At 40.6% G+C, this 27,081-nt stretch overlaps 2 protein-coding genes across 4 annotated transcripts; one reads left to right on the forward strand and one right to left on the reverse strand.

The window, feature by feature from the left end:
• The first annotated feature begins 496 nt into the window (after positions 1-496).
• Positions 497-20,888, forward strand: LOC100258588 (uncharacterized). 3 transcript variants are annotated; one of them, XM_010651247.3, is made up of 6 exons: positions 497-1,116; positions 1,589-1,800; positions 19,209-19,494; positions 19,583-19,668; positions 19,781-19,872; positions 19,992-20,888. In XM_010651247.3, the coding sequence occupies exons 1-6, from the start codon at positions 766-768 to the stop codon at positions 20,249-20,251; spliced, it is 1,287 nt and encodes a 428-aa protein (XP_010649549.1). In that variant the 5' UTR covers positions 497-765; the 3' UTR covers positions 20,252-20,888. The 3 variants fall into 3 exon arrangements, with proteins under 3 accessions (XP_010649549.1, XP_010649548.1, XP_059592683.1); XM_010651246.3 differs by having other exon boundaries at positions 502-1,116; positions 19,959-20,888; XM_059736700.1 differs by having other exon boundaries at positions 502-1,116; positions 19,781-20,888.
• A 708-nt stretch (positions 20,889-21,596) lies between these two features.
• On the reverse strand, positions 21,597-26,585 carry LOC100241400 (protein DEHYDRATION-INDUCED 19 homolog 4). Its single transcript, XM_010651245.3, has 5 exons — positions 26,112-26,585; positions 25,754-25,902; positions 24,653-24,730; positions 23,075-23,337; positions 21,597-22,046 (listed from the first exon to the last, which is right to left on the reverse strand). The coding sequence occupies exons 1-5, from the start codon at positions 26,170-26,172 to the stop codon at positions 21,938-21,940; spliced, it is 660 nt and encodes a 219-aa protein (XP_010649547.1). The 5' UTR covers positions 26,173-26,585; the 3' UTR covers positions 21,597-21,937.
• Between the last annotated feature and the right edge of the window lie 496 nt (positions 26,586-27,081).

Here is a 27,081-nt window from a genome sequence, read left to right on the forward strand (position 1 = left end):
ATTTATGGTTTCATTTTAATTTCATAGCCAAAACATGAAAACATGAAGTAATTTAGTATTATTTAAATATATAGGAAATTAATGAAACCAAACTCAAGAAGTGTATTTAAATAAAAAATAAATTTAAATTTCATATTTTTTTTGAAGTATATTTAAGGTTTTTTTTATATTATTAATAGGAAATTAAATGTGAGAAAATTATTTTTGTAAATATTTTTTCTTTTCTTAATATTTTTCTAGGCCAAAACATATGATAAAAATTTGAGATAAAGTATGAGAAAAATAGCAAGAAAATAAATGGAAGAAAAGAGTGGAAAATAAAAATAATAGGTTAAATCTTAATAAATTTATCTTATTTAGTAATTTAATTTTCTCTAATTCTCTTACAATATAAAATTTTAGATAATTTTTTTATATCTAATTTTTCTTCATATTTTTCACCAGATTTTAACAACATTTTTCTTCTTATATGTAAACTATACAGGGGGTGGTTGCTAGGCAAATATGTAATTAAACACAAGGAGCAGGAATCGTCTCGAACGGGCACAGAGAAATAAAGGTGAGGCCGATTTCTAGAGGCTTCTGGACCCTTGGTTCCTCAGATCTCCGCTGCGAATCTCTTTCTCTCAATTTAGGCAATTCTGAGACTCCATTGCGGCCTCCAAAACCCTAGAAACTCCATCTCTATATCCATCAACGTCACTTCTCAGACAAACGACGCTGTTTCTTGTGCCCACACCAATCTACTCCCTTGATTTCGCAGCAATGTCTGGTCAGGGAGGAGTCTCGATCAGCCGGAGCCGCAACGGCCACCGATTCTACGACCCTCCCGCCGTGAGAAGAAATCAACAGCAGCAACAGCAGCAACAGCAGCAGCAGCAGCAACAGCAGCAGCATCAGCATCAGCAACAGCAGCAGCAGCAGCAGATGGTGCATCGGCAACAGGTCCAGAAGCCGTTGAAGCACAAGGCTGCAGCCGAGCCGGAGAGCAGAACCGAGCTCGATGATTGCTCATCAACGTGTTCGGTTTCTCACCAGGGACTCGGCGATTCCACCAATTTGGATCGGTTCTTGGAGTACACCACTCCGGTGGTTCCGGCGCAGCACTTCCCCAAGGTACCGGAAAGTGGAAGCTAGGGTTTCTTCGCTTTTCTGTTTGGTTGCTCAGAAAACTTTTAAAATTTGAATTTTATGTTTTACATCAATCAGTAAATATAGTTTTACTAGCTACCATTTTCCTAGGGTGCCAGCCAACCGACATTTTGGGATTCGGAAATAGGTTTCTCTGATAGTCTACTTTTTGAACCAAATTGGTTGCCGAGAGAAAGAAGACACAGAAAATAAAATGAAAATTTGAATTATGTGCTTGAGCTGTTTTGATTTACATAGAACGGGATTAGAAGTTTGATTAGAGCCAACTAAGCGAAGGTTTTAAGTTGGTTCAATGATGAAAATCTTGAAGTCAGAATTCAGTTTCTTTTCATTTTTCCTACTTTCTCCAGGCAACCAAAGGTATGTATCTTTGCTTGAATGTCTTTTATTTCTGTTCATTTTTGTGAAGAAATGGCTTTTATTTGGTGAACTGTAGACGAGCATGAGGGGATGGAGAAATCATCAAACAGAGTTTCATCCATACTTCATCCTTGGGGACTTATGGGAATCGTTCAAGGAGTGGAGTGCATATGGAGCGGGAGTTCCTCTTTTGTTGAATGGAAGTGAATCCGTTGTGCAGTACTATGTGCCTTACTTGTCTGGCATTCAACTTTATATAGACCCATCAAAGCCCTCCCCCAGGCTAAGGTGAGTCTTTTTAATGATTGGTTTTTCCATTTTCATCCTATTGGTTTTTCCTTATGTTTAATATCCCCACTTTTGTTTCCTAGAGGTTCCAATTGAAAATTTTAGTGATTGGTTTTATTTTGAGTTGAATCCTTGCAACGATAAGATATTTGTGTCATTCTTGGATTTCAACTTGCAACTCTTTGTTGGGTCAATGGAAGTTACTGTTGAATTTTTATTATTAGGTCTGTAAGTGAAATTGATTAGGTTTACAAGGATCACCTCACATTTGGACTCTTCCATTTCTCATTACACTTGCACTCCTTCTTTAGCCATGTATTGTTTCAGTTTCTACTATATGGTGTTTGTTGTTATGTTAATGCACTCACTTTTTAGAAAGAACTCTTGCCTGAGGGCATCATTGAAATGGAAAATGACTTGTGGAGGCTGTAATACATTTTCTATATGTCTGTTTCTCATCTTTGATGTTTCTTATCATTCACTATGTATAGGCCTATTAAGGCTTTGTTTTGAGTTATGTAGATTTAGCTATTTTTCCCATCTATAACTCATCTTATTGTCTCATTGACCAAAAATAAAAATTTACTGCCATGTGAGGCCTAGATAAATGTTATATAACAATTAAATCCAGAAAATTTTACACATACACACATCAGTGGAATTTATAGAAAAGGTGCAACCTTATTAGATATCAGAACAAACATCCATAATCTTATGTCTAACCACAAAAGCATTATGAGATTTTAAAACTTCCTTCTAGTTCTTTTTCTGAGGATCTTAGCAATTAACTTGTACACGCTCACAACTGGCTGATTGGTCTAGTGTCTTTCAGCTCTTCTGCTTTTGGAAGCAATACAAAAAGGTGGAAAGGCTTCTAATGGATTCACCATGTCCCCTCTCCAGAGTCCCTTAATTTTTTTGCTAGGAAGCTATTCAGTACGATATTTACCCTATCACTTAGAGCAAATAACCACAAAATCTTATGTCTAACCACAAAAGCATTATGAGATTTTAAAACTTCCTTCTAGTTCTTTTTCTGAGGATCTTAGCAATTAACTTGTACACGCTCACAACTGGCTGATTGGTCTAGTGTCTTTCAGCTCTTTTGCTTTTGGAAGCAATACAAAAAGGTGGAAAGGCTTCTAATGGATTCACCATGTCCCCTCTCCAGAGCCCCCTAATTTTTTTGCCTGGAAGCTATCCAGTACGATATTTACCCTATTACTTAGAGCAAATAACCACAAAATCTTATGTCTAACCACAAAAGCATTATGAGATTTTAAAACTTCCTTCTAGTTCTTTTTCTGAGGATCTTAGCAATTAACTTGTACACGCTCACAACTGGCTGATTGATCTAGTGTCTTTCAGCTCTTCTGCTTTTGGAAGCAATACAAAAAGGTGGAAAGGCTTCTAATGGATTCACCATGTCCCCTCTCCAGAGTCCCCTAATTTTTTTGCTAGGAAGCTATTCAGTACGATATTTACCCTATCACTTAGAGCAAATAACCACAAAATCTTATGTCTAACCACAAAAGCATTATGAGATTTTAAAACTTCCTTCTAGTTCTTTTTCTGAGGATCTTAGCAATTAACTTGTACACGCTCACAACTGGCTGATTGGTCTAGTGTCTTTCAGCTCTTCTGCTTTTGGAAGCAATACAAAAAGGTGGAAAGGCTTCTAATGGATTCACCATGTCCCCTCTCCAGAGTCCCCTAATTTTTTTGCTAGGAAGCTATTCAGTACGATATTTACCTTATCACTTAGAGCAAATAACCACAAAATCTTATGTCTAACCACAAAAGCATTATGAGATTTTAAAACTTCCTTCTACTTCTTTTTCTGAGGATCTTAGCAATTAACTTGTACACGCTCACAACTGGCTGATTGGTCTAGTGTCTTTCAGCTCTTCTGCTTTTGGAAGCAATACAAAAAGGTGGAAAGGCTTCTAATGGATTCACCATGTCCCCTCTCCAGAGTCCCCTAATTTTTTTGCTAGGAAGCTGTTCAGTACGATATTTACCCTATCACTTAGAGCAAATAAAACCTCTTCTGTTGAGAAAGTCCTCCAACCAAATCCTATCTTTTGTTTCAATGGACATAAACACTACTCCATCAAGCCTTGGTATTGGCCTCCAGTCATTTTCATATAGCCTTTGAAAACGTTAAGATGTCTAGTATATTCTCTTTCTCAATAGAATTTTAACTCCCCCGTTTTTGAATCCCAATTGAGTTTGCCCTTGATGTACATTGGCTAGCTGATGGAAAATTTTAGTGCTACTATCACCCTCTGTAAATCAAAAGGCTCTTGATCTTTTTATTCCAAGTCATCTTCTCTTGCTTGACTGAGATCCTTAATGCCCTCTCTCCAAGCTCCTAAAACCACCTTTTCCTCCAGAAGGCCTACAACACCCTTCTTTGTGTCTCACTCTCTTATGTCCTTGAAGCGTAGTTTTTTCAGTAACCACAATCCTAAAAACCTTTGTTCTATTTTTTTTAAATCCTCTTTCAAAGCTTTTAACTTATGGGCCAACCCGAAACTAGGAGTTCTACCAGCCACCTTCTCCCTCCATTGTTTCAGTGATTTCAAAGCCTACATCTTCTAACCACATATTATCAAATCAAAGTAGTCTCAACCCATTGAATCTTCCACAGATTCTTTCTAACGGAGTTCGAAAATCTAGTTAACCTTCTCAAAAAGAAAGACCTACCTAACATAAAAGCTAGCCACTAATTCTACACTGTGAAAAGGATGCAAGCATATAAAATGTTTATGATTAATGTTGACACCATACGGAGCTGCGTTTTTTATTATTCCTTTTCCCTTTGTTCCATTCATCCTTCTTTTTACAGTTTTCTAGATAATAATATTTCAGGTTTCTATAGATGAGAGAGAGAGCGAGAGAGGGTGAGAAAGAGGGCGACGGCGATTGTGATGGCGAGGAGGAGGAGGAGAGATCGGCGTCGCAAATCAGAAGGAAGGAGAGTAGGTTTACAGTGGAGTCTAAGGAGTTTGAGATTGCGGTGGAAGATAGAAGAGGAAAGATCCAAGGATGCATTGTGGAGAAGAAGGGAGGGGCCTCGTCATGGGTCCGACTGGGAGCGGAGAGTTTAACGTTCTTCTTGGAAGGGTTGAACCTCTGTATCAAGGGTGAGAAAGAAATTAGATGGGGAAGGGAATGGAAGGAGCAGGGGCGAGTGTACTCTATGATTCGGGGGACAAACAGAGCGGGGGGGTTTATTCGCCTAGGGGTCTCTGATGTAGAGGGGAAAAGGTTCTGCATCTTCCTCCCGAGAGGTCGTAGGGATAAGAAGGGGTGGACGATCATGGCGGAGAAGCTCAAACAGGTGTTAGGGTTTTTTGGTAAAAATCCTGAAATAAACAAGGGAAAGGTTGTGGAGAAAGGTGCTATGGGAGGGTCATATGCAACAATGGTGAGAAAGTCGCCGACGGGTAACCTAAATGCTGTTGCAATAAAGGTGAACAAAGAGGAGTCAGAAGTTTTAAAAAGGAAATTGCAAAATTGTGCTGTAGCGAGCTGGAGAGATGGATCGGGGGGGGGGGGGGAAGATGATATTGAGAAGTGGGGGAAATTCAGGGCAAAGTCTTGGGACCTCAAAGGTAACCTAGGGCTGGCTAAGTTGAACAAGAGGAAAGCGCTGTTGGAATTTGAGGATTTGGAAGAGGCCAGACGAGTCGTCTCCTCTGGGAGCTGCGCGTGGGAAGGAACCCAGGTAAGGTTGGAACATTGGAGCCCTAGGAGCGGATGTTGGGCAGAGGGGGAAGAGAGAAGGGACGTCTGGGTAAGGATTGTTGGGCTCCCAATTTCGTTATGGAGCCCAGAAATTTTGAGGAGAGTGGGGGATGCCTGTGGTGGTTTTATCACCACCGATGAAAATACGAGATCGATGAGAGATCTCCAATGGGCCAGAATCCTAGTGAAATGGGGAGGGGAAGCTAAACCAAACGTGTTGGAAATCGAAGGGGAGGAAGAAAGCTATGTTGTGTCCCTATGGTGGGAATGTTGGCCGGTGTTGAGGAGGAAATGCAGGGACGAAGTTGATCGTCAAAGCAGGAAGGTTAGGGGTGAGGAGGATCCACGCGCGGGGCAGCGAGTGATGATGGGTTGGGGGAGCGGGAGGCTTGAGATGCTGCACCCGTCAGACGATGGGACGGTGCTGCAGGGGGCTGGTCGAGTCGGATCGAGACCAGTCCAGAATTAAGCCCGTCCACTCGTAATTGGGTCTCATCTGATGATATGAAGTCTTTAAGCCCAATCGCGGGCCCAAGGGAAACAAGAAGGGAGGGCGGGCCTAGCCTATTGTTTGGGTCCATGGACTTGAAAAATAAAGGGGTGGCTGTAAGTGATGTTGGCCCAGACGAAGGCCCATCGGAAGTTGTGGGCTGCTATTCTAAAGGTCCAGCGGTGTCTCTAGCCCAGCTGACAAATAAAGGCCTGTGTTGTTTAACGGCCTGCACAACAAGGAAGGGCACTAAGGCATTAGCAGTTCAAGAGGTAACGGGCCTTAGTTTGAAGGGTTCTGCGCACAGTCATTCTCTAGAAGCAGAGTTCTTTGCTGCGAGGGAGAATGAGGATACTAGGAAGCTACAAGGAGGGGTGAGGCTGACAGTGACGGATAGGGCGCTTGAGGAGGAATCAATGAGGTATGGAAAGGGGATTGGTTCCTGGGGGAAAAGGGAAATGGGGAACTCTCATCTTAATTCTTTTCCTTTTGATCGGACTCTGGGGGGGAGTTTTTCGATCATTCTGGGGATTTGGATGAGGAGGGTCGGGACGATAAATCACTATGGCTAACAGTGTATAAGGCATGCAATGAAAGGATTAAGGAATGTAAGGAACTGGGAGGCATTCACTGCAACAGTGACAAAGGTAGGGAGATGGAAGGGGTAGGCGATATAGATGATGCTCAAGGTGTGAGAAGTGAGCTGGAGGGTAACTGGGAAGAGAGTGGTTTGGCAAGATTCAGCAAGTTTCTGGGCTTCCCTACGGAGGGATTGGAGAAGGAAATCCTAAATTTTCTGACAAAGATCAGGAAAAGAAGGGAGAAAATATACAGCAAAGAGTTACTGGAAAAGTCTAAATTTGAAAGGGAGTTAAAACGTTTAGAATGTTCCATAAACTATGAGGGAGGGCTGAAACAGAAAGGCTCGGTACAGGGCAAAGGGCGCCAAATTGTAGTTGTCCAATGAAGGTGAAAATTTTGAGCTGGAATGTGAGGGGGGCAAATGATAGCTCCAAAAGAAAAGTAATTAAGACGTTTATAAGAAATCAGAGGGTGGACTTAATGTGCATTCAGGAGACAAAAGTGCAGTGTATGACGGATAGCATTGCGAGAAGTATAGGCTCCGGGAGATTCCTAGGCTGGAGAGCAGTGAATGCGGAGGGAGCTTCGGGAGGTATTTTTATATGCTGGGATAGAAGGGCTCTGGACATGCTAGATTGGGAGGAGGGTCAGTTTACCTTGTCCTGCAGATTTCACAATGTAGAAGATGGAAATGTATGGGTTTTTACGGGAGTGTATGACCCTTTTTCTAAGGTAGAGAGGGATGCTTTATGGGAAGAGTTTGGGGCGATCAGAGGGCTGTGGGAGGATCCTTGGTGCATAGGGGGGGATTTTAACATTACTTTGTTTTCAAGGGAAAGGAGTGGGCAGAGGAGGATTAGCTCAGCAATGAGAAATTTTGCTGAAATTGTGGACGATCTTGGGCTGGTGGATCTTCCTCTGCAGGGGGGAGATTTTACTTGGAATGGGGGTCTACATAATCAATCTTGGGCTCGTTTGGACAGGTTTCTGGTGTCTCCCAGCTGGATAGATCAATTCAGTGGGATTAACCAGTGCAGGCTGCCTCGTCCGGTGTCCGATCATTTCCCAATTATGCTAGTGGGGGGTGGGATAAGACGAGGCCCGACCCCATTCAGATTTGAAAATATGTGGCTTAAGGCTAAGGGATTTAAAGAGCTGGTACGCAGCTGGTGGCAAGGTATTGATGTTAGGGGTAGTGCTAGCTACAAGTTGGCTACTAAAATGAAGGAAATCAAACAGAAGCTGAAAGTGTGGAATAGAGAAGTATTTGGTAAGCTGGAGAGCAACAAATCTGCAGCTTTGCAACAGGTGGAATTTTGGGATAGGGAGGAAAATGACAGAATTCTGACTATGGAGGAATCAGAACTTAAGAAAGAGGCAAAAGAAAATTACAAAAAATGGGTGATTATGGAGGAAACTCACTGGAGACAACTTTCTAGGGAGATATGGCTGAAAGAGGGGGATAGAAACACGGGTTTCTTTCATCGTATGGCAAGTGCTCACCGTAGAAATAATTGTATGGAGAGAGTTAAGATTAATGGGGAGTGGTTTCTAGAGGAGCAGGAAATTAGAGAAGGAATTGCTAATGCGTTTAAAGAGCTTCTTTCAGAAGATTCGGGGTGGAAGGCGGATATTGGGAGTCTTCAGCTAGATCAGATCAGTCAAGAAGAGTCCGAGATTTTGGAGAGGCCCTTTATAGAGGAGGAAATTCAGGGGGCTTTAATGGAGATGAATGGGGATAAAGCCCCTGGTCCGGATGGTTTTACTCTGGCTTTTTGGCAAAGTTGTTGGGAGTTTGTTAAAGAGGAGATTATAGAAATGTTCAAGGAATTCTATGAGCATAGCTCTTTCCTCAAAAGCCTTAACAATACTTTTTTGGTTTTGATCCCCAAGAAATGTGGTGCTGAGGATCTTGGGGATTTTAGACCTATTAGCCTATTAGGGGGTCTTTACAAGTTATTGGCTAAAGTGCTGGCTAACACAGCTGGTGGCAAGGTATTGATGTTAGGGGTAGTGCTAGCTACAAGTTGGCTACTAAAATGAAGGAAATCAAACAGAAGCTGAAAGTGTGGAATAGAGAAGTATTTGGTAAGCTGGAGAGCAACAAATCTGCAGCTTTGCAACAGGTGGAATTTTGGGATAGGGAGGAAAATGACAGAATTCTGACTATGGAGGAATCAGAACTTAAGAAAGAGGCAAAAGAAAATTACAAAAAAATGGGTGATTATGGAGGAAACTCACTGGAGACAACTTTCTAGGGAGATATGGCTGAAAGAGGGGGATAGAAACACGGGTTTCTTTCATCGTATGGCAAGTGCTCACCGTAGAAATAATTGTATGGAGAGAGTTAAGATTAATGGGGAGTGGTTTCTAGAGGAGCAGGAAATTAGAGAAGGAATTGCTAATGCGTTTAAAGAGCTTCTTTCAGAAGATTCGGGGTGGAAGGCGGATATTGGGAGTCTTCAGCTAGATCAGATCAGTCAAGAAGAGTCCGAGATTTTGGAGAGGCCCTTTACAGAGGAGGAAATTCAGGGGGCTTTAATGGAGATGAATGGGGATAAAGCCCCTGATCCGGATGGTTTTACTCTGGCTTTTTGGCAAAGTTGTTGGGAGTTTGTTAAAGAGGAGATTATAGAAATGTTCAAGGAATTCTATGAGCATAGCTCTTTCCTCAAAAGCCTTAACAATACTTTTTTGGTTTTGATCCCCAAGAAATGTGGTGCTGAGGATCTTGGGGATTTTAGACCTATTAGCCTATTAGGGGGTCTTTACAAGTTATTGGCTAAAGTGCTGGCTAACAGATTGAAGAGAGTGGTTGGTAAGGTGGTCTCAAATTCTCAGAATGCCTTTGTGAGGGGAAGACAGATTCTTGATGCTTCTCTAATAGCAAATGAAGTGATAGACTCATGGCAAAAACGAAGAGAAAAGGGTATTATATGCAAACTGGATATAGAGAAAGCTTATGACAGTATCAATTGGAAGTTTCTATTGAAGGTGTTGCAGAAAATGGACTTTGGGTCTAAGTGGGTGGGGTGGATGTGGAGTTGTATATCTTCAGCTAAATTCTCAGTGATGGTTAATGGAGTGCCTGCAGGTTTCTTTCCTAGCTCCAAAGGTCTTAGACAAGGAGATCCCTTGTCTCCTTATCTCTTTGTTATGGGAATGGAAGTGTTGGATGTTCTTATTAGGAGAGCTGTGGAGGGGGGCTTCTTATCAGGGTGCAACATAAGGGGCGGTAGTGAGTCTCCATTGCATATCTCTCATTTGTTCTTTGCGGACAATACCATCATATTCTGTGAGGCCAGAAAGGACCACTTAACTCATTTAAGTTGGATCTTGTTTTGGTTTGAAGCGGCTTCAGGACTAAAGATTAATCTAGCAAAGAGTGAAATTATTCCAGTGGGAGAGGTGGTGGGGATGGAGGAGTTGGCTGTTGAGCTAGGGTGCAAGGTGGGCTCTTTACCTTCTCAGTACTTGGGTCTACCCTTAGGGGTACTCAATAGAGCGCCTTATATGTGGGATGGGGTGGAAGAGAGAGTCAGGAGAAGACTAGCTCTTTGGAAAAGGCAATATATATCTAAAGGGGGAAGAGTTACTTTAATAAAAAGCACTTTGGCAAGCATGCCAATCTACCAAATGTCAATCTTCAGGATGTCCAAGATGGTGGCTAGAAGACTTGAGAAAGTGCAAAGGGACTTTTTGTGGGGAGGAGGACATATGGAGGGGAAAACTCACTTGGTTAATTGGGAGGTGGTATGTACAGATAAGGCTAAAGGGGGGCTAGGCATTAGAAAGCTAGCCTTGTTGAACAAAGCATTACTTGGCAAATGGATATGGAGGTATGCTTGTGACAAAGATAATTTTTGGAAACAAGTGATCAAGGTGAAGTACGGGCAGGAGGATTTTGGGTGGAGGCCAAAGAAGGCTATGGGGGCAGTGGGAGTAGGGGTGTGGAAGGAGATTTGGAAAGAATCAGAATGGTGCTGGAATAACATGATTTTCAAAGTAGGGAAGGGCAACACAATCAGATTTTGGACAGATGTGTGGTGTTCAGAGACAACGTTGTCCAATTGTTTTCCTCATCTCTTTGCTATGGCAGTTCAAAGGAACGCAACGGTTGAGGAAATGTGGGATCAAAATTCGGGTCACGAAAATTGGAATCTAAATTTTTTAAGGGATTTCAATGATTGGGAGTTGGGGTTGGTTGGGGATTTTCTTCAAATTTTGAGGGGCCACAAACCCTCTGGGGTAGAAGACTCAGTCCTGTGGAGTAAAGGAAGAAGGGCGCACTTCAGGGTAAAGGAAGCGTATAATTTGCTGGTGAGATCTGAGGGTACAAGCTTTCCTTCAAGAAGCATTTGGGTGACAAGGGTGCCAACTAAAGTTTGTTTTTTTGCATGGGAGGCGACATGGGGGAGGGTGCTGACTTTGGACAGACTTCAAAGAAGAGGATTACAACTTCCAAATCGCTGCTTTCTGTGTGGTTGTGAGGAAGAAAGTGTAAATCATATACTCATACACTGTACAGTGGTTAGAGTTCTATGGGATATAGTGTTTGGTTTAGTAGATGTGAAATGGGTTTTCCCAGAAACTGTAAAGGATGTTTTAGTTAGTTGGAGGGGTTCGTTTGTGGGAAAGAAAAGGAAAAAGATTTGGGAAGCCATTCCGTTGTGTATTTTTTGGACGGTGTGGAAGGAAATGAATAGATTAGCCTTTAGGGGGGGGGGGGGTGTTGAACGTTCAGAAGTTAAAGAATTTTTTTGTTTGTAATTTGTGGAGTTGGGCCAAACTGTATGTAGGTGAGGAGGCGTTTTCCCTTATAGGATTTCTTGAATGGATGGCTTCCACTTAATGGGAGGTGGTTCTGTTTTTGTTGTTTTTTGAGGCTTAGAGGCCTTGTATACCCCCTGTATACTTTGTGGCGTCTTGCCTTTTGATTGAATATACTTTACTTATCAAAAAAAAAAAAAAAAATGTTGACGCCATACAAACAACCTTCATCGACTTTCTCTTAGGCTCAAACCTTTACTAAAGAGGACATGGTCTAAAAACCACCTATTTTCATGGTCTAAGGCTTGGTGAAAAATAACTGATAAAGGTGGAGTTAATGCTTTTAATAATGGCATCTCCTGAACTTTCATTAAGTTCTTTCTCAAGGTAAGTTAAAGCTCTTGGTGTAACCCGAAAGAAAAACCATTGAGACCTATAATTTTCTCGATCATATTGAAGATGACCTCTTTAGGGCTTGAGCAGTGGAAATGGAAATTCTTTTCTATTTTTGAAAACGGAAAAAAAAAAATGAAGAAAATTCAAAAAGTGGGTTTGGTAAATACATTTTCTCGCAAATTGTTTCCAAAACATTTCCTGAAAATAAGTCGCTAAAAATGTTAAAATTATTATATTCACATTTTCAATATTACAAGCAATTTGACCGTTGAAAACTGTTAAAATACTATCATGTTCATTGATTTTATTTTTCAAATTGAGAACATTTTGCTACCAAATACACCCTTTGATTTCCTGCTCGATTGCACTCCAACCATTTTTTTTTATCGCACTACAACCATGTTGCTCACCCTTGCAAAATCAAACCCTTAGCCCCCTCATTCCCAGCATTCTTATTTTTTTCTACCTTTTTTTTTTTTTTATTACCGAGGAACTTTTCATGGCCAAACCCTTAGGACTCTCCATGAGGACCCAAACCTTGGGGTACTAACTGTACCACCTTATTTTTTTCTACCATTACCCATGCATTTCAAATGCTTAGAATTTTGAATCCCCTTTCTTCATCCACTTCACTTTGGTTTCTGCCTCTAACTAACCTTTATCTTGAACGTGTCTTCTAGCATTGGTTTCTTTGAGACTCTAGGGCTGTCTAAGACCAGAGTTAGAATACCAATGTTCCCAATATCTTTAAGAAGCTTTCCTCTAACCAAGGCTATCAAAGGTGTCTTTATTCCCCATTTTCCAACCTGGCTTTGACAGGAAAATCAAGTAAAATCAATAATCTGTTGCTCAAGTTGGCTTACCCGTCTTGCGTTTCCTACCTTATGCAAAAGCTTATCTAGTACTTAGGCAGCCATTATAGTGGAGAAACTACTGTTTTTATTCCCTCCAACAAAGAAAAAATAAGATTTGAAAATTTATTATGAACTTTCTGATCAAGCATATTGAGGCATTTCCTTCTTGTGTTAAGTGAACTGATGTTTGAAAACATACTTGAAGAGGGTTAGACCATTATCTAGTACTTAGGCAGCCATTATAGTGGAGAAACTACTGTTTTTATTCCCTCCAACAAAGAAAAAATAAGATTTGAAAATTTATTATGAACTTTCTGATCAAGCATATTGAGGCATTTCCTTCTTGTGTTAAGTGAACTGATGTTTGAAAACATACTTGAAGAGGGTTAGACCATTATCTATAACTTCTCTGCTTGACATTGTTCGCAACAACAAACAGGATAGTCACTAGCCATATGCAGTGTTTTGACTTGGAATGATTACTTTTGCACAGTGACAGGACTTAGAAAACATGTGTGAGGTTTTTTATTTTTCTTGTCTGTGTTCTTGTTGTGGTCTAGGGGAGTGGTACTTGTCCTTTATTTTATTGAACGTTTAGTGCCCTTTCTGGTTTTCTAGCCTTGCCTGTATGAGAAAAAATAATCTTAAATCTATTCTACAGCCTGGTTTATGATGTTGGTTTCAGACTGGATTTCATTTCCATATTGGTTAAATTACACCAGTCATAGGACTTTCTTTTTTTATGAATAAATAGCAATATATTAAAAAAGAAAAAAGCACATCAAGGAAGCGCCCCAAAGTATACCGGTGGTATACAAAAGAGATTAAAGAACCCCTTAAATAGAGCCTAACCAATCTACAAAATCCACAAAGGAAGGGGGGGCAAAGTAAAAAAAAGAAAACCCTTAGCCCATGCCCAAAGATTACACAGGAAAAAATATTTATACCCTTGAACTGAATGCCCCTCATTTTCAAAAGCCCTACTGTTTCTTTCCTTCCAAACTATCTATAAAAAACACAAGGGACCTGAAAGCCACACTTTCTTCCTCTTCTTTCCCACACAAGACCCAAGTCATCCCAATAACGCCTCTCTAACTGAATATGGGAGCACCCACAACACCCCAAAAAAGGAAAAAAGTAAATTCCATAAACTTCTTGCCAGCTCACAATGCAAGAGGATGTGATCAATAGACTCTTCCTCTAAAAGGCACAAATAACATCTGTTAGCCAAAGGAAACCCTTTCCTCTGAATACGATCCAAGGTTAAGACCTTTTTCCACGTAGCCTCCCAAGCTAAAAAAACTCACCCTTAGAGGCACCAAAGAGTTCCAAATCCCCTAGTCTTTTTAGTTCTAAAGCCTTATAGAGAGACTTGACAGAAAATCTTCCGTCCTTTACCATTGTCCAAACTACTTAATCTTCCACATCACTATAAACCCTCCTTTCTTGTAGCCTTAAGAGAAAACGCTCCACATCGAACACTTCCCAATTGTTAAGCCGCCTAGAGAACCTAGGAGCCCACACTCCCCCTTCAGAGTGGCTCCACACATCCTCCACCCAGGCTTCCTTAGCCAAGGAAATAGTAACTAAGGAGAGAAAAGAAATACACAAAGGATCATCTCCACATCACTTGTCCTTCCAAAATCAAACCCTCCTACCATTCCCTACAAAATAAACCACATATTGTTGCCCATTACATCCCAAACTCTCCTAATAGCTTTCCATAGACCAACCCCAAAACTACCTCTCACATCACAAGACCGCCAACCGCCCGCTTCTTCCCCATACTTCCCACACATAACTTGCCTCCACAAGGCCTCCATCTCCACTGCAAAACACCAACTCCATTTGCATATAAGAGTCTTATTCAACAACGCCAAATTCCTCACACCCAAACCACCCTTTCGTTTATCTAAGCAAACAATAGACCAATCTACTAAATGGGGCTTCCTCTCCAGGGCCCCACCACCCTAAAAAAAATCCCTTTTGATTTGCTCCAATCTCAGACTCACACTCCTTGGCATATAAAACAGGGACATGCAGTAAATAAACATACTGGACAGAGTGCTTCGAATCAAAGTCAACCTGCCCCCTTTGGAGATATACTGTCTTTTCCAAATGGAAAGTCTTTTCCTCAACCTTTCCTTAACCTCATCCCAAACTGCCACATCCTTAAAACGAGCACCCAAAGGAAGACCAAGTAAGAAGATGAGTGCGTGCTAAACTTGCAACCACACTCAATAGTCAATTCCTCTACATTCTCCACTCTCCCCACTAGAATGAGCTCTTTTTTGTCCAAATTCACCCTTAACCCTGACATGGCTTCAAACCACATAAGAAGTCAACTCAAGTAGGACACCTGAACAAGAGAAGGCTCACAGAAGACTAAAGTATTATTTGCGAACAACAAGTGAGAGATCTGCACTCCCACACCTCCTCTACCACTAAACCGCCACACTGGAAAAAACCCTCATTCCCTCGCTCTCTTCAACAAGCAACTGAGAGTCTCCATGACAATCACAAAAAGGTAAGGGGATAAGGGATCCCCCTATCTCAAGCCCTGAAAACTTTGGAAGAAACCGGAAGGGGTTCCATTAATAAAGACAGAGAAACTGGCGGTACCAATACATCACTGGATCTAGTTGATCCATTTAGCTCCAAAATCTATCATTTCCAACAACCAAAGAAGAAAACTCCAATTTACATGGTCTTACGCCTTCTCAATAACCAGCTTACAACGGATGCCACCGCCCCCGCCTTTTTGCATCGAATCAATAGCCTCGTTCACAATCAGAGAAGCATTTAGGATTTTCCTTCCCTCCACAAAAGCATTTTGGGACTTGGAAACTATCTTTCCCACCACCTTTTTAAGCCTATTAGCTAGCACCTTTGCTAACAACTTGTAAAGGCTGCACAACAAGTTTATAGGGCTAAGGTCCTTAAGATCTTCAGCTCCCTCTTTCTTAGGAATTAAAACCAGAAAAGTGGCATTAATGCTTTTGACAAACTTGCCCCAATCATAAAAATCGTTAAAGAACCCCATAACTTCCTCTTTCAGAAAACTCCAACTAAATTGCCAAAACGCCATTGAGAAACCATCAAGACCAAGAGTTTTATCTCCATTGAGGTTCGAGAGAGCACCAAAAACCTCTTCCTCAGAGAAAGGAGTCTCTAACATTGCTGCATCTTCCCCTCTAAGGACCCCAACTTGCAGCTCTTTGCATCTGGGCCTCCACTCCTTTGCTTCAGACAAAAGAGAGTGGAAAACCTTAATCACTCCTTCTTTGATGTCACACTCTTCCGTTACCCAAGTCTTTACCCAAGTCTCATTTATCTTGATCTTCACCATAGAGTTGCCTCTATTATGTGCAATAGCCATTTTGTGGAAAAAGCCAATATTTTTGTCTCCCTCCCTCAATCATAACACTCGAAACTTTTACCTCTAAGAGGTCTTTTCCATTATCACCCACTTCTTGCACTCCTCCAAAGCCTGCTTCCTGAGACTTTGTTCTTCTGCAAACAACACCCTTTTTCCTTTTACAGAATCCCAAAACACCATATGCTTTATGGTTGATTCCTTTCTAGCAAAGATATTTCCAAACACTTCTCTGTTCCAAGTCTTAAAGCTAGCCTTAAGCGCTCTAAGTTTTTCAAATAGAGTGAAACTAATAGACCCTTTTTGAACTGGAAACCCATCCACCAACTCTTTGACAAATCCTTAAAATCGTCTTCCTTCCACCACATATTCTCGAATCTGAATGGGAAAGGACCTTTCCTCGCTCCTTTGTCGTCCAACAAGATTAGACAGTGGTTAGAAACAAGTTTGGAAAGAAGACACTGAACTACACACTAAAATAGCACTCCCAATCCTCAGAAACTAGAAATTAATCCAACCTCGACTGTAACTGATTATTCAAACCACCCCTCCACATGAAAGACCACCCCCCCCCCCCCCCCCCTCTCCCCCCTCTCCCCTCTCCCCTCTGCAAAGGGAGATCCCGCAATTCCAAATCCTCAATGACCTCCATGAATCTTCTCATTGCTGAAGACAATCTTGAAACTCTGTTCCTCTCGCTCGAAAATCTGACAATATTAAAATCTCCTCCTATGCACCATAGATCTTGCCACAAACCCCTAATGGTCCCCAACTCCTCCCAAAAATCTTTCCTAAGCCTCCCAACAGAAGCCATCCCTCACATTCTTAAACCGACAAGAAATCGAAAAATGGCCAATTTCCATTCCATTAAGCTCTAACACCCTACTATCCCAAAAGACGAACACCCCCCCTTTGCCATACCCTGAGAATTAAGAGTGCCCCACTCCAAGAACTTGCCCACCCCCAAAAATTGAACCAAACTACATGACAGACTTTAGATTTTGGTTTCCTAGAGACAAACCAAATCCACTTTTTGAGCCTTGACTGTGGATTTGATAATCCTTCTTTTATCGGTATCATTTGCTCCTCTCACATTCCAAGAGAGGATTCTTAACTTCATTTACCCACAAAAATTGAACCCCCACTCTCTCGGGAAAGAGCTCTTCCACTTCCCGAACTTTTAAAATTAATGGAACACTCCAGCTTTTTAAGTTTCCTTTCAAACCTTGAGGAATCAACCTTAACCCTTTTCGACCCAGACCACTTGTCCTTCTGTTATTTCCTCAATTTCCATTTCTTGAATAAAGCTAGAATTTCCTCCTCAAAACCCGTGGTCGGCATGCCCAAAAAGTCACTAACTTGTCCACTCCTCAATTGCCTCCGCTCCACACTCAAGCCGCCTCATTAAGTTGTCCCTTTCCTCAAGGCTCGCCTCACCTACCACAACCAGAGCCCTTTCCTCCCCAGAAGAGGTCGCCGTAGAACTCCTGTCAACCAAAACCACATTTAGAGGACGAATACTCACATATGCTTCAACCACCTCTGTCCCCAAGCCAGAAACAAGACTACAGTCCCCTTTCGCAACCCTTTTCCGACAAGAAGGAGAAGAAGAAGAGAAACCCCGCATCCCCTGAAGCACCAAAGAATGAGAGGAACAAGAGGTGTACCTTGTCGCTTCAGCCTAGAGAGCCTCATTGGTGCTTGAAATCCAAGCCGAAGGCGACCGATCATCTCCGTCGGGACAGTCTCTACTGCACAATCACCCTCGACAAGAATCCCTAAAGGGCTAACCATCCTCCCAAAAACCTCCTCCCTAATAAAAGAAAGGCCACACCCCTGGGCCTGACCCAACCCACCATCTTCTCCAACAGCCAGCCCACTCACCCTATGGGCCTTTTGCAACAAAGATGGCATCCCACAATTGCCCATTTTCCCACTCCAAGCCCACAATCTCCTCCAAGCAGTCCCTCCTACCAACTGAACTCTCCCTGCCACCACCTCCAAATTCTTCCCCACCTGCAACAACTTTTTGAACGCAGCAGTCCGAACTTTCACCAAAACGGCCATTCTTCCCTTTAGAGTTCAACGCATCTTCCCTACCGGCAACAGAGGTATGTCCATCTCCACAACTGTACTCGCGTGTGATCCACCACCCTTGTCACCCCTGACCTCCAACTCTGGCTACCCATTGCTGCAACTCCTCGGAACAACCTTGGAAAATTTCGGGGGGACGTGACCACAACTGGATAGAATAGCTCGAAGACCTAACCACTAGCTGCAATGAGGCGGGTAGACTTCTCCCATTCAACCTCACTAGGATCCTAGCCCACTACAGTTGAATCGAGTTCACCGTGCCTTCATCCACTGCAACGAAACCTCCACAACAGTCCCCAACTTTAATAAAGACTTCACGGCTCCACAAATGCAAAGGAAGACCCAACACTCTCACCCACGCCTCCTTGCAAGACCCCTCCTTCACCTCACACCCAGTCTCATGTCTCCACCTTTCCAAACTGAGAAGTCTTTCCCTGAACCTCCTAGAACCTCTGGCCAACACCCTTGCTGCCTCCATTCGATCCTCACACCAGTCATAGGAGTTGGTTTCAGATAAAACTCAAATACATTAATTTTGGGAGATAAAAATAAAAGATAAATAAGCTCAGTAAAAAATAAGTTATATGGAACATACGTTACCTGTAATGTGCTCCAAAGCGCTGTTTCAGACACTATTGCAGCTGTTTAACATCCTACTGCCCAGAGTTTGGGTATTAAATGTCCAGTACAATTGTAAAATACATTGCAAGGAATAAAGAGCTCCTCTTCTCCAGTGACACATTCGTCTGCGATCCTGTGTTCATTGTGGATCGGCATTTGGTGGCTGATACTCAAAATGTTCAGTTAATCCTTGCCTTTGAACGCCACATTGGCTGGTGTCACACCCTGATGGAGATCATCATTATTTCCTCTATACTTTCCTGTTCATAACCCCTGTGAGATGTTATACTTGAAACAGGATGTAACTTGTAACCCAGGTGAAATGTTATACTACTTGAACAGAATGTAGCTTCTATGTTCACTGTAACTATTGGAAGAGAAAAGGTTCAATCATGTTGAGAAGATTAAGATTAATCAATTAATTATTGGTCCACTAATTGTATTTCATTTTCTTTCTTCCATTTTGTGACAGGCGACCTGGTGAAGAGAGTGATGCAGAATCATCCAGGGAAACAAGTAGTGACGGCAGTGCTGATTATGGAGTAGAAAGAGGTGCCAATAGTGTTGCTCAGGGGCCTTGGAGCCAACAGAAACTTGCAGATGTGAATACCCAGAATATGAATAGACTCTCTCTGAGAAATAAACCCTTCATGGGTTCACCAAGTGGTGAGGGCGAGGTTTCCAACCCTCCAGGTTTACTTTTGTTTGAGTACTTGGAGCAGGATTCCCCATATGGTCGAGAACCTTTGGCTGATAAGGCAAGTTCAATATCTACTGGGAGATTCTATATTTCCCTTGCAAAGATTTTTCATCATTATAACATATGCATCACCTTGCATCCAACAGATATCAGTTCTTGCATCTAAGTTTCCAGAACTAAGGACATACAGAAGCTGTGATCTATTGCCTTCAAGTTGGGTTTCTGTGGCTTGGTATGTAATGTCCCTGTGGTGATTGTGATTTACTATTAAAAATGATTCTTAGTCTGAAAACCATACAATGAAATTATTAACCTTACAGTTTTTATTTGGGTACTTGATGTAGGTACCCCATTTATAGGATACCCATGGGTCCAACTCTACAGAATCTGGACGCCTGCTTCTTAACATTTCATTCCCTGTCAACACCCTTCCAAAGTATCTCTCTTTTTCCCATCCTCTGTTTATATGTACATGTACATGTGCACATGCATGAGCATGAATTCATCTGCTTCTGCATGCAGGTTGTGATAGAATTTCCATCTTGTTTGAGACAGGTGCAAACACTGATTGGCTGGATTTTCGTGGGTCAAGTGTTCAGGAGGTCCATGGTGCTGGCATGCCCTTCAAGCTGTCATTATCCATCCTTGGGCTTGCTTTCTACAAGTTCAAAGTTTCTGTTTGGAATCACAATGGAGTCAATGAATGTCCAAAGGCCAATTCTCTATTGCGAGCTGCTGATAATTGGCTCAGAAGTTTGCAAGTTAATCATCCTGACTACCAGTTCTTTGTGTCCCACAATTCATATAGGAGGTGAGATAGAGAGAATTTTTCCTAGTCAGACTCTGTTTCGTTTTTTTAGGATGCAAAGGGATCCATACTTCTAGTTTTGGAAAAGAAGCCCATTGCACATATGCAGCAATTGTCCCCCAATGTTTTAGATTTTTGGTCAGTCATAGAGCACTGTGTCTTCACAGCCTCAGGCCTACTATATATGCCTTTTCCTTTTATCTGGTGGCACGCCTTATGTTGGATTAAAGAAGTGCCAGAAATGCTCTACTTCTTCACATTCATGAGGGCACGGTAGGCAGAAGGATGATGGCAATGTAATAATAGTCAGTTAATGGCTGTTGAGATGTGCTGGGGAAGTGTTTTTAAGGTAAGAGGTGTGGAATATGTGATATTCCAGTGCAACTGGCAGGGCTTTCCAATGATAACCTGTATGAATGATTTTGTGAAGCTAGGAGTTAGCCTATTAAGGTTGATAAACTGAAAATATCAGCAAATGCAGCTTGTTAAGCAGAGATGGTGATGATGATGATGAAAAATTGGGGATATTTTGTATATTTGATATGTTTGTCTAATACTGTAAACTGGCAGCTTACAGAATTTGGCTGCCTTTTTTCCCATATGCTAATGGTTGACATGTATACTATTAGTCCTTTTTAGTTTAAGGTTTGATCAACAAATTTTATCATCTTCTAGATATTTACTTAGCCTGAGGGGAATGTGGGTGTTGTGCCCTATTTCAAAATAGTTATGTGATGTCTGGGTAGCAAAATGGGATGCTGAATGAATCATGGATTCACAAGCTTGGGGTAGTTGTAACGGGCACAATAACAGTTGTCCACTACCACCCTTCTTGTGGTTTGTTAGACCATGTCATCAGGTTGATGTGGTTTAACGACAATAGAATCTCTGATTTCTCTTTTATCATTTTTAAATTCAAGCAATGCCATCCCCTTCTCACGCCTTGGACTGCAATTTGGCCGTTGGGACCCAGATGGACTTGGACCAATATTTCTCATGCACTGGGTCAACACATCATGTCCGGCCCAAATACGAGGACCCTGGTTTGACTCCCGACTTCTTTTGGCATGGCCAAGACCAAATTAGCCCAAGGCTCCAATAAATCAGGCTAAGCCAGAGGATGGGCCCGGCAGGACATGGCACCAGAAGCGTGCCACATCTCGAATACGTGGTCCAGGCCAACCAAGGGAGTGGACCTGGAATAACAGGCCTAACATAGGTTGGAAATGTGGGCGGACGTTCATGGACGAGACCAGCAGGGGCTGGAGACAAGCCCCTGAATTGGATTAACGCCCCATCAAGCAACCACCTTGTGAATACATTCATGCTTTAACGTTGTAGCAATGCCTAAGTCAAGTAAAAACAAACCAACCTTAGTTTTTAAGTCATTGTTACATGTTTTCCACTATGAACATAGAGATAGCCTAAATACAATAGGACCCAATTGCCACCACCTCTTTGTAAAATAAGTTAGTAAAAGCACCTCATTTGAGCACATAAAAGTTGGAAAACCTATTCCATCTTCTCTCTCTACATACAAATAGGGAATAATATATTGTTCCTCCCCTCCCCCCCTCCCCCACTCCCCACCCAACTATATATCCAACTTGATCACATCTTTTTCCCCTTTCTTGGAACTTATCTCCCAGTACTCAAAATACATTTGGCCGTACAAGCCAATTATACATAACTCTCATAAGCTGTCTTCAAGAATAGTTGACAGCAAAAGCCCTTGGACGAACTCACACCTCCTAGCCTTCTCCTCTTGCTCTTTATCTGATAGTTGAGGCTTTTGGATGTTTCTGCCACATCATAAACTAATGTCAGATTTACAAAAATAATGCTCTGAATAATTGCATTTTAGAACAATACTATGAGCTCCTAATATAAAGCAGAAAAGTGTTTTCAGTTGCTAATGGCAGGGGTAGGGAGAGGCAGAGGGTGGGTGAAAAGAATCTCTGCCATTTTTCAACCAAGTCTGGCATCTTAAATCTTTTATCTCTGAAGTCTCCAGGGTAAATCTTACAAGACCTTAAGAGATTGTAAGCCCCCCCAAATGGCTAAACATCAGTTGCATTTTTGTTCGTGTTCTCATGTCTTCTATAACCAAACAAAATATACAATGGGGCAAACCTATAATTACTATGCCTAATTATGATTGAGAAACTCAATCCCCAATGATACTAATGCTTGCCCATTCCAAAGTTTCATTGAACATACTTTAAAAAACAAGTGAACATACCATTAGTCTATGAAGCAGTTTCTCACAAGTTTTAGACAAAACAAAATGTGCACAAAAGCAAGGAACCCCTTGTCTTTAACATTGATATATAAGCAAACATTTGCACTTCGAAGCCATAAGAATGCAAACATTTAGACTTCAAAAAATAATATCTTTATCAAAGAAGTAAGCCATTATTTCTTCTATATTTGCACTTAAGGAAACAATTCCTTCCAGCTTCCACAATTAAATTTTGTGATCATGGCTCGGCTAATGTTGAAAACAGTGGGACATAAGCAAGAGTACAAGTCAATAAAGCAAAGTCATCTAGAATAAGAAATATTACCAACACCTAATTCTAATAAAATTCAACTAACATGCATAAATACCAAAAATTTTATTTAAAGAAAAACCATTACCACCAGATATTTGATCCAAAGTAACTATCCACCCCCTTGAACTAATTTATTTCAATTCAACAGCACAAACTTCCTTTTTGCAACTTAAGCTTTAAGGTTTTTTCCATTCATTTCTTAGATAACAGAGAATAACATTTAAAAAGTTCTAGAATTAAGAAAAAATACAAACCAATAATGCCCATGATCATACCTTTCTGAGAAACCCTCATCTGAGCTCTCCTTTACCACACTTGCTTCAGCGGAAGAATCAGGTTGTACAACAACAGGTTCAACAACTACAGGCGCATTATACATAAATGATGACAACAATGGATCAGGTTCTGAATTGGAGGAAGAAACTATGCGTGAAGAACCCCCAAAAATAGATTGCAGATTTCCATCCCGCAGCTCTTTCCTCAATATAGAAAATGTTGAGTTGGACCCACCCCTGCGGAATCTCCTCCTCCGCTGCACGTAATCATTAGTCAAGGAATAATATAACATCATCGTGATCATACAAATAAGGGCCATGAAGTTGCATGGAACAGGTGAAAGTTTTGAGGGCTTTGAAGAAATTGACAGAAAATTGAAAGGAAAAAAAAGTAGGCTCATATTAAAGCTGTGGTCTACATGAGTTTTAAGAAAATTAAAACATGAAATAAAAACGAATACACAATAAAATAGTTTGTGGGGACAATGGCTTAAAGACATGGAGATGCACAACACAGTGGATTAAGATGTTTTAAGTGCAACTAGAAGACATAAGGTCAAAATCATGTCTTAAATCACAATCATAATATGAAATATGAGTAAAACCAAGTTAAAATGATAAGAAAACTCCAAAAAAATAGGTCCCAGATATTTGTTGTTGAAAGGAGAAGCTGTCCTTTAAATGGATCATCAAGCACAAATCCTAGGAAGAAAAACCTGGACCTCAACAACTTTGAGCCCCACTGGATTGAGCCTAGGCACGTGAAAGATGTTGTAGTTAGAAGCATACTTGAAAAAACTAACTCATACATTATTTATCCACATGATTTCCTATTGGGTGGGGTTTAGATACCTATTAATCAAGCATCAGGATGGCGACAGGGCGGGTTCAAGTGGATCACCCACCAGGGGGTGGGTGGTGGTAGGTAGAAAAGGGAATTTCCCATACTTGCCCCACCTCGCCTTGTTTAACAATTTTACTATTTTTCACTTTTAATTTTAAATTTTTTAATTATATTAAAAACAAATATAATTTCTAAATAAATAAATATTATAAATTTTTATAATTTATTTTATAAAAAAAATAATTATTTATCTTATGCATTAAGAAAAGGGAGAAATGAAAGCAAATTAAATTATTCTTTATTTAATTATATATATAATTCAAGCAGGGCAAGACAAGGCAACACCCAAATTCAACCCAAGTTTAAAAAACATCTTCAAACCTACCTTTAACTTGTTTATGTTTCTCCCAAACTCATTCTATTAGGTCCGGAACAGGTAGGTACCGCAAAAAAACTTGTCCATTATCATCCCTAATCTTACACACTTGAGCACTACCTTGGAAAACAATCCTACCGCTTAGGCTGTTAGCATATTTTAGGGAAAAAAAATGATTGTCAATAAGGAAACAGGTTCCATTATTAATAGGTCAACTCTAGACCATAAATGAATATCAATCTGATATTATGCAACAAGTTCTCACAATCTGAGCATTTTATAAAACAGAAACAGACTAACCACAAACCATTCCCTATCCAAAACATGACTTAAAGGCAACTCAAGTGAAAAAGGATATTTTAAAGAAATTTCCATGTTGCATTGTAATATGGCTAACAATATCCATCCCCACTCTTTTCGCACAAACTGGACATACCTGCAAGAACAGACAATTCAAACAAATACAGTGTGAGCACAGATGTGGTGAATGCAACTGAAAAGCACAATTTCCTTCCAACTAAGCAACCGATCATCATCAATTTAATTGAAAGAAAGTTACCCCAACAAAGATAATTGTTTAATATCATCCAAACATCTTCCTAATTTTCCCATATTGGAAGTCTCTCTAGTCTCCACACTCCTCAGCATCCCTCCCTTTATAGTCACTCAAAAATTGTAAAGAAAGTTTCTAGTGTGGCAACATTATCTTATTTGGGGAACAATAGACACTACAGGCATGAGGCATTTACATATTGTAAAATAAAGTTCAGAGTAGTGCTTGTTGACCACACTAGCTCCTATAGAAGAACAATAGGCCCCCTAAATGTCTGTATAACACAATGTTAAGCTGGAAAACAAGCCTAATGCATTTTAGCATTGGTTAGAAGAAACCTTTAAAAACTGAAAAGAAGCCCCTCCTATCACTTTCACTTGTAGTGCACCTCACAGTCCATACGCAAATCACAACAACATAATTCACAATGTGCTAGTCCATGAATAAAGTATGAATTTCCAAGAAGCCAATCAAACCCTAAAATTGAAACTCTGCTTTACTTTCTTCCCTACTAAAATAATACATTTAACCCAAGCATGCTTGATCTTGATATTTGTTTGTACAATCCAATTTTCTTTTCTTGGTATCCTTTTGTCAACAAACAAAGTCTACAGAAAGGAAAATTACTATAGATAAGAAGCACCAAACAACCAATTTCTAAAAGATTCTAGGGACTAGTAACCCTAGAGAACATATAATCGAACATCAAGACAATATCGAGCAATATCACTTTACCAAAAAGTGAGATTCTGAATCAACAAAGTCACAAATTTCAAAACAACAGTTATAGGCAAAAGAGTAAAACCAAATAAAAACGTTAATTTCACCTTTCATGGGAAAAAGACAAGGAAAAGAGAGTTAAAATTCCTCACAAAACAGCCTACAATCCAATTCCAAACCTCTTACCCCATTTTTTGCTTCAACGGGATGCTCCTCATCTATATGGCAACAAAGTCCAACCACGTCGAAATCCTCAGCACAAAACGGGCAAAGAAACTCCGGCAAACACTCCTCATCGCCGTCAAACTCCTCTCCGCCTCTCTCCAGATACAGATCTGCACTAACACAAACCAAACCAAAATCACAACCAATTCCAAAAAATCCCAACGCAAAACCCTAAACCTCCGCCCGATCGCCGAAAAACCTCACATCCACCACTCCGAACAGCCAAATTTTTCCCGCACTTTCTCGGAAACCAAACGTAAGATTATCTCACCCCCAAAAATAAAATTAAAATAAAAATAAAAATAAAAAGTAAACGAACCAGATCGAGACTGAAAACGCTTTGACAGAATAGAGAAACGAGCGGCGAAATCGGAGTCCATTGATCGTGAAAAGGCTTGTTGGAAACCCTAGTGAAATGGTGGCAATTTGGAAATTATGTTAGAAAATGAAGACCTAAGACTTTATGCGTCAATAGCCAAAATCTGAGGACGGAAAAGGAAGTGAGGAAAGAAGGAAGAAGCGAGGAGAAAATTGCTGGGAGTGTCCGCGTCTTTCACCGACTTCGCTAGTACGAGAATTTATAGGACGCGGTTTGCGGAAAAGACCATGGAGTTTCGGTTATTTTCGGAAATGCCCCTAACCGCCTGAACACTAAGACAACTGAAAATTCTGGGAATGTGAGTGGGTGTGGGTCGGAAGGGAGGCTGGGGAGCGAGAGGACACGAGAGGGTTTCCCCGCGGGTGACCTACGCAGATCACCTACGATGCCATAGGAGAAATTCTTGCTTTACTTTCTTCATATGTATTCTATTCATTAAGACATTAACCATATGTTTGAAAACTATCTTGAAAATAGTTTCTGTAAATTTTCTAAATTAGAAAATAAGGTTGATACATTTTTAATTAAAAAAAAAGTATTTTCAAAATTTGGAAAATATTTTAATTAAAAATAAAAAACATTGAAAACACCTTACAAATTTTTGTATCATACATAAATTTATATTATTTTAGGAAGAATAATTCACAAAAACTGCTTTTATATTTAAATTTTGTCCCTAAAAAGAATGGAGAATAATTTTTCAAAACTACCTTTCAAACATGTTTTTCAAAATATTGGCCCACCAAAGACATTGTCCATCTTTGTATAAATATCATGCTATTTTATTATAATCATTAATTTAATCGTAAAATTAAAATGATAATTTATCTTGGTATAATGTATTTTTGTTTTTATATATTAAATTTTTTTTTATGATTTTATTTAAATTAATAGCAAATTAAGAGTTGTT

The sequence above is a fragment of the Vitis vinifera genome, chromosome 5 (genome assembly GCF_030704535.1).
Source record: "Vitis vinifera cultivar Pinot Noir 40024 chromosome 5, ASM3070453v1".
NCBI lineage: Eukaryota > Viridiplantae > Streptophyta > Magnoliopsida > Vitales > Vitaceae > Vitis > Vitis vinifera.